At 39.1% G+C, this 6,634-nt stretch overlaps 1 protein-coding gene across 1 annotated transcript; it reads left to right on the top strand.

The window, feature by feature from the left end:
- The first annotated feature begins 866 nt into the window (after positions 1 to 866).
- Positions 867 to 4,383, top strand: LOC109011891 (fasciclin-like arabinogalactan protein 17). Its single transcript, XM_018993258.2, has 3 exons — positions 867 to 2,362; positions 3,887 to 4,025; positions 4,115 to 4,383. Exons 1-2 carry the CDS (start codon positions 1,039 to 1,041, stop codon positions 3,955 to 3,957), a joined length of 1,395 nt encoding a protein of 464 aa, XP_018848803.1. The 5' UTR covers positions 867 to 1,038; the 3' UTR covers positions 3,958 to 4,025; positions 4,115 to 4,383.
- The last annotated feature ends 2,251 nt before the right edge of the window (positions 4,384 to 6,634 follow it).

Raw genomic sequence — 6,634 nt, 5'->3', positions numbered from 1 at the left:
AGAATTACTCAAAAAATCAAGGATAATGGTGTTTTTATTCTGGATTTTGTTATCTTTAATCTTATTAAATTTACTGTTCTGTTTAAACAATTCCATCATCAACACAAGTAATTGATTATTTAAAATAAAATTTGCTAGAAAATAAAAATTTATCCATTTCGATTGAGGGCCAGAAGAGAGAGTTGGGGCAGTGGTTGGTAGCATGGTATATGTATTACTTGCTTTTTATGTATGAAATTAATAGTCAGTTGAGGGTGACAGAGAAACCACCGGCAGACAGAACGTCGCCGTTTCCAGCCACAGAAAAGCCACTTAATTTTTGTTTTTTTCTTTTCTCTTTTTATGAGTTCTCTTTCACAAGACACAAAGCAGCCACCGACAGCTTGCCCTTCAGCTCCATGTGCCCTTATCAAACTCGGCTTCTACTTCGGCTTTGTAGAGCTCCCCCCACCTACCATTTTTTCCTCCCTTTATTTATATTTTCTTCTTCATAAACTTAAATAAAAAATGTTAGACGCGGAAAATTAGCTTAAAAACTGTAGGATGAGAAAATAATCTTAGAAAATGAAATCATAATACACTTAACAACCACTAAAATTATTAAGCTATCTCAAAAAAATTAAGCAATAAACATCACAATAGTATAATGGAATAGCATAGTATAGAGTATAGAGCCATAGCAAAAGAAAATATTACTCACAAAACGCTGTAATTATACTTATTACCTACAAAAGGGCGTGGTGGTGGCTAAAGTCTTGGCTTGGGAGTTGGAAGCCGCGCCGGTTCTGCTGTCAGTCGCATGTGGTCCCTTCATCCAGCCTGTTGGAACCCAATACACAGACTCACACAGCTCCCCAATTTGCTCATCTGCTCTTTACTCAAAAGTCTCCACTCCGTTTCTCTTTCTATTCTCCATCCGTTCTCATTGCCTCTCTCTTCTACACCCTAAGAAAACCCCCACCCCCACCTTTACTGATACCAAGCTACAATACCTGACTCAGAGAGAGAGGGTTTAAGCTCTTCTGCTCTTTGAGCGCCATGGGTTCTCACGTCTATGGTGTCTCCAAGCTCGTTTTCTTCTTCGCCATCTTATTATCTGCAACGCATTCCGCATTGCCACCAAACCATATTTCTAAATCTTCTTCTTCTGGGAGCTCAAGCCAGATAAACTCCAATTCGGTCCTCGTTGCCCTCCTCGACTCCCATTACACCGAGCTCGCGGAGCTCGTTGAGAAAGCCCTTCTTTTGCAGACTCTCGAAGAAGCCGTGGGGAAACACAACATCACAATCTTCGCGCCGAGAAATGAAGCTCTTGAGCGCGGGCTTGACCCCGAGTTCAAGCGCTTCCTGCTCGAACCCGGCAACCTCAAGTCCCTCCAAACCCTCTTGATGTTCCACATTCTTCCCACACGAATCGGCTCTGACGAGTGGCCCCGTAACTCCTCCGGCTCGGTTCGGCATCCAACCCTCTGGAATGGTCACGTGCATTTGAGAAGCCACGGTTCCGGAAAGAGAATCATCGACTCTGCCGAGATTGTTCGCCCGGACGACATCGTTCGCCCCGACGGCCTGATTCACGGGATCGAACGGCTGCTGATTCCACGATCCGTACAGGAGGATTTCAACCGGAGAAGGAATCTAAGGTCGATTTCTGCGGTCTTACCGGAGGGTGCGCCCGAGGTGGATCCTAGGACCCACCGGTTGAAGAAACCGGCAGCACCAGCACCAGCAGGTGCCCCACCGGTTCTTCCAATCTACGACGCGCTGGCACCGGGCCCATCCCTGGCTCCGGCCCCGGCGCCAGGACCCGGAGGACCCCACGGTCACTTCAATGGAATGCGCCAGGTCAAGGATTTCATCCACACTCTTTTACATTACGGTGGATACAACGAGATGGCCGATATTTTGGTCAATCTAACCTCCCTTGCCACCGAAATGGGACGGTTGGTGTCCGAGGGATACGTTTTGACCGTCTTGGCCCCCAACGACGAGGCTATGGCTAAGCTGACGACGGACCAGTTGAGCGAGCCCGGTGCACCCGAGCAGATAATATACTACCATATCATACCAGAGTATCAGACCGAGGAGAGTATGTACAACGCAGTGAGGAGGTTCGGAAAGGTCCGGTACGATACTCTGAGGTTGCCGCACAAGGTTGTGGCTCAGGAGGCTGATGGGTCTGTGAAATTCGGGCAGGGAGATGGATCGGCATATCTGTTTGACCCCGATATTTACACGGATGGGAGAATTTCTGTGCAAGGGATTGATGGGGTCTTGTTTCCAGCGGAGGAGGAGGAGGAGCTAAAGACAGAGAAGAAAGGCGTAGTTCCAGTTGTCAAGGTTGTCAACAAGCCCAGAAGAGGTAAGTTATTGTAATTATTTTCCTTCATTCCTACATTTTTCTTGATTCCTTGTTTAGTTCGTGTTCGGTTCGTTCAGATATTGGTCGCTCGCAAGTAATTAGTTTGCTCTAGTTTTATCTGGTGCTGATAATGAATATCAGTCACATTCATACGATTTTTGGGCTTAAGTTGGTAGTGGAAAGGCTTGGTTGACTAAAACGTTGAGTTTCGTTGGAGATTGGTTTATGTTGTGCCTGGTCTCCGACCAATTTCTGGGTTTCGGTTTAGGTATGAGCTTGTTAGGGAGGGATAACAGGTGCCGGACCCAGTTGTCGAATTTTAGCTACTGTTAATGTTGATAATGGTTGGTGGTGGTGGTGGTGGTGGTGGTGGGATTGTTGGAATCATAGAATACGCGTTCACCATTGGGAGACGTTCGGCTTTTTTATGAGTTTTGGTAAATTGCGTGTGGTAGCAGAAGATCCACCTTTATAGCTCACTGATACAAGATTGGCCATGTTTGTATTGCCGCAATAGGGAAACTATTACCTAGTGTAATCATTGATTGATTTGAGTGGAAGTAGTTTTCAATCATCTTTCTTTGTTCCGGTGCTTTTATTTTGGCTATCTGTTTATAAATTTTCGACCTTTTTATCGCTGGAAGCTCTCGGTTAAGAAATACATACACGCGTGACACGAGGGAGAGAGTTTGTATTGCCAAGTCGAGGGGTAGAGTTTTAGTTCTACGGTAAACAAGGGGTTGGGGTATTTTGGGTTTTTTTTCACGGGCTTTTTGCGGCATTAGGGACTTCTAATATGGGCAAGATGTTTTTTTGTATACATTCTACTTGGTTACTCCTTTTGATATATATAATATTTTTACTTATTAAAAAAGAAAAAATCGAGGAGAATCAAATGTTTTGTATTCGGTTTTAGTGGTGATATGGAAGTTGTTTTGTGACTGTAAATGGTAGCAGAAATTGTCGGTGGGAAGTAGCCATGAAGATGATCTCTAAACTTTCTAAATTAATTGAGAAAAAAATGGAAAAAGGTAATGAAGCTAAAGAAGGTTCTCTTTCAATTGTTAAGAGGGGTCCATGGCCTTGCCTAGCAAGGAATCCTTGTGATTAAAATAGACGTGAAAAAAGAAAAAAAAAAAGAAAAGAAAAAAGCAGAAAATCCAGGGCTGCCAAGCTGTGAACCAGATTTAGATTTTCCTTCCCCACCACACCTTCAATGCCAACAATAGTCTGTCTATATTCAATTTTGCAGACATTATAGTATTTAATTATTATATCATATACGTTAATAATCAGAGATGACATGATTTGCTCGCGTCTTTGACAGGTTGTTCACATTTTCTTTTTTTTAATATGGCTGACCTTGAGATCTTATATTTGTTTTGAAAATGAACAATTCAATTACTCTTTCGCATTTAATATATATATATATATATATATATATAAAGTGCATGTGATGAAGATGGTTTATCTTGCGTTGACTTTAAAGTTAACCTTCAGTACCTAATTGCATATGGCAAACAGGGAAATTGCTGGAAGTGGCTTGTAGGATGCTTGGAGCTTTCGGACAGGACTCTCATTTCTCTACTTGCTAGTGAATATACGCTCTCTCGACAAATCCCAGAAGAAAAAATGATCTCCCGGCCTAAACAATTCATAAATGGTAAATTTTATTTTTAATTTTTAATTTTTTGTCTTCTCTTTGATCCGGTTCAAATGGGTTTCTTTGGCTAAGTAGTTGTCGTTATTCAGTTATAGGAGAATTCCATGTAAGGCAATGGATGCAATAATAGTTGGAGGAGGGAGCGTTCACATTGCAGAACTTGTTTGGAAACCCAATAGAAGATCGAAAGTTCGGTGTTTTTTTGTTTTTGTTTTTGTTTTTTTGAGGTTATAAATACTGTAATTACATCTCATTTTTCTTTAATTATTTTTATCTTTTTATTCACATTCTCTGTATGAATAAACAAGCTCCTAAGAGTTACAAATTCCATAACTCTCCTTTGTATTGTTTTGTTTTACCTAGCTGTTAGTGCATCGGTTGGTCGGGCATCATACTCAAAGACATGATCAGTTCTTTATTGTCATATTAATATGTGGGTGTGTGTGGAATTGGACCTACATGGATTGTGTCTTTAATTGATGGTGGCTAAAAAACAAAACAGCACGATAGAAAAATGGTTGTCGAGTACTTAATTAAAGAAAAAGCTTTTAATTATCTGCCATCATCATGATGTTTAGCTTCGGCTAGACGCGGTGTGGTTAATATTTATAGGGCCCCTATCCTATCCTATCCTATCCAAGTTTATTATCTCCTCCCTAACAAGCTTATTACATTTTTATTTTTTAACGAATAAAGAAATTTTAACAAATAGTTTTTTTAATAATCTAATATCACAATTTTTTTTTTAAATCCGGTGGAGACGAAACTATGCTTGCATTTCATGCAGCAGGTCTCGCTGTTTCTAATTCCCTCGGTCTCCAGTAGTTCTTCTACAGACAGTCGGTGCTACGTCAAGTAAATTAAAAAAAATATATTGAGATGACAGACTTCCAAACAGAGCCTTTCAAATTTCTTCTACAAATTTAAGCGTTTCTTTCTTCTTCCCTCCACTTTTCAATAGTTTTAAGCAAATGAGTTAAAATATCTGCACTCTTTTTTTTATTCTATACTCATGTAAAATCTTTTTTTTCTATTCCATAACTTTCTATGACTCTTCTTCACAAGCAAAGAACTGAATGGCCAAAAATCGAGGTACCTTTCTAGGACTCTTTTTCGTAAGTAAAAAATTGAACGGCAAAAAATCGAGATATAAAAGAGCTGATTACAAAATTTGTGAAGGATATGTGCAAATCGATTTATTCTCTTCCTCTCACTCGGTTCATAAACCCATACTTTGGAACATTGTGGTAATTTTTTTTTTTTTTTATCAATTCTGTTTATTGATTGTTTAACGTTGGTATTTCCCAGCGAGCTCCAGTCATGACAGGCTAGAAGAGGCAAAATGTAGAGCTAGTTTTAAGACGAGAAATGGTTCGCCGTTTAAAATCTTGTTCCCTTTACATTTGACTACTATGAGAGTTATCTAAATATTTTTACTTGTGATTTGCAAACACGGAAGCTTGCAGCATGTGAAAAATGCAAAACTCAAATATCGTACATATAGTCATGCATCTTGGCAATGTAGCAAAGGTTCATGTTGCAAATAAGCCTAGAAGGAAGAAGAAGAGAATGAAATTTTTGGATATGCAAAGATAAAAGGCATGGTAATTGGAAATGAAGTTTTTTTAGTGGAAGAAAATAAAAGAAGATTCGGAGAGAAAGAAAAACAATCAAGGGGAGAAGGGGGTGTTTTGCCAATAAAATGAAACTATTTCATTTTTTAGATGGGCTATGATTGTATGCCGATTCCCTCACATGATTGCAAGAAGCATTTTTGTTTTTTTTTTTTTTTTAAAAGAATATTAAAAAAGGAAAATGTATATTTTGCATTTTTAAAAATAATATTAAAAAATAATAAAAAAGCACTATCATCGGATGCATCGGTCTCGTATCAACCTCCTTCAAAGAAAGAGTCGTGCCACCTTATTTTATTTTATTATTATTTTTAACACACAAATTTACTAGTAGCTTTTTTAAATATTTAATAAATAAAGAACTAAATACACTAGCGGTGGGCAAGTTAAGAGGGCAACCATTTTTCTAAAAGAAATCTAGATATCGTCAGCAGAGGGTGACAAAGTATCAACCGCCTGCCGGCTGACCGAACGTCGCCGTTTTTATTTATTTATTGCCACCCACCACAGAAAAGCCAGCCAGTTGCACGCACCCACGCGCACTTTCAAGCGTCGACATCTGGGTTTTTGTAGAAGAGACCTGTGGGCATTTTGTCTGATTTTCACGTTTCAGTAGTCTTCAGACTTCAGATACCGATAGCTTTTGCCTTTCGAGGTCCATGTTCTCTCCTCAGGACCTAGCTTTGCCCGTACCCAATTTTCATGCACTTGATCATTTTTTTTCAACTAAGTCTCGTTTGCTTTCAGTAATAAAATTAAAAATTTTGAATTTTTTTTTAAATTTAGTACGGTTAGACTATTTCTAAAATAAATATTTATTTTTTATCTCATTTTATCTTATTTTATTTTATTTTTTATTAATTTATTACTGTTTATCAACTGTACTGTAAAAAAAAAACTGATATGACCCTCTCCTGATCTGCCGTCTGACCCTTCGTCCTTCTTGTTACTGTTTTGTACAGTTATTAGACTATA

Source organism: Juglans regia, chromosome 3, assembly GCF_001411555.2.
Source record: "Juglans regia cultivar Chandler chromosome 3, Walnut 2.0, whole genome shotgun sequence".
Taxonomy (NCBI): domain Eukaryota; kingdom Viridiplantae; phylum Streptophyta; class Magnoliopsida; order Fagales; family Juglandaceae; genus Juglans; species Juglans regia.
This window is presented reverse-complemented; position numbering and strand designations above follow the sequence as displayed.

Excerpts from the sequence above, each read along its gene's own strand:
- LOC109011891 (XM_018993258.2), top strand. The coding sequence starts at position 1,039 with ATGGGTTCTCACGTCTATGGTGTCTCCAAGCTCGTTTTCTTCTTCGCC. Across the intron at positions 2,363-3,886 it reads TGTCAACAAGCCCAGAAGAG|GGAAATTGCTGGAAGTGGCT; the intron begins GTAAGTTATTGT and ends TATGGCAAACAG.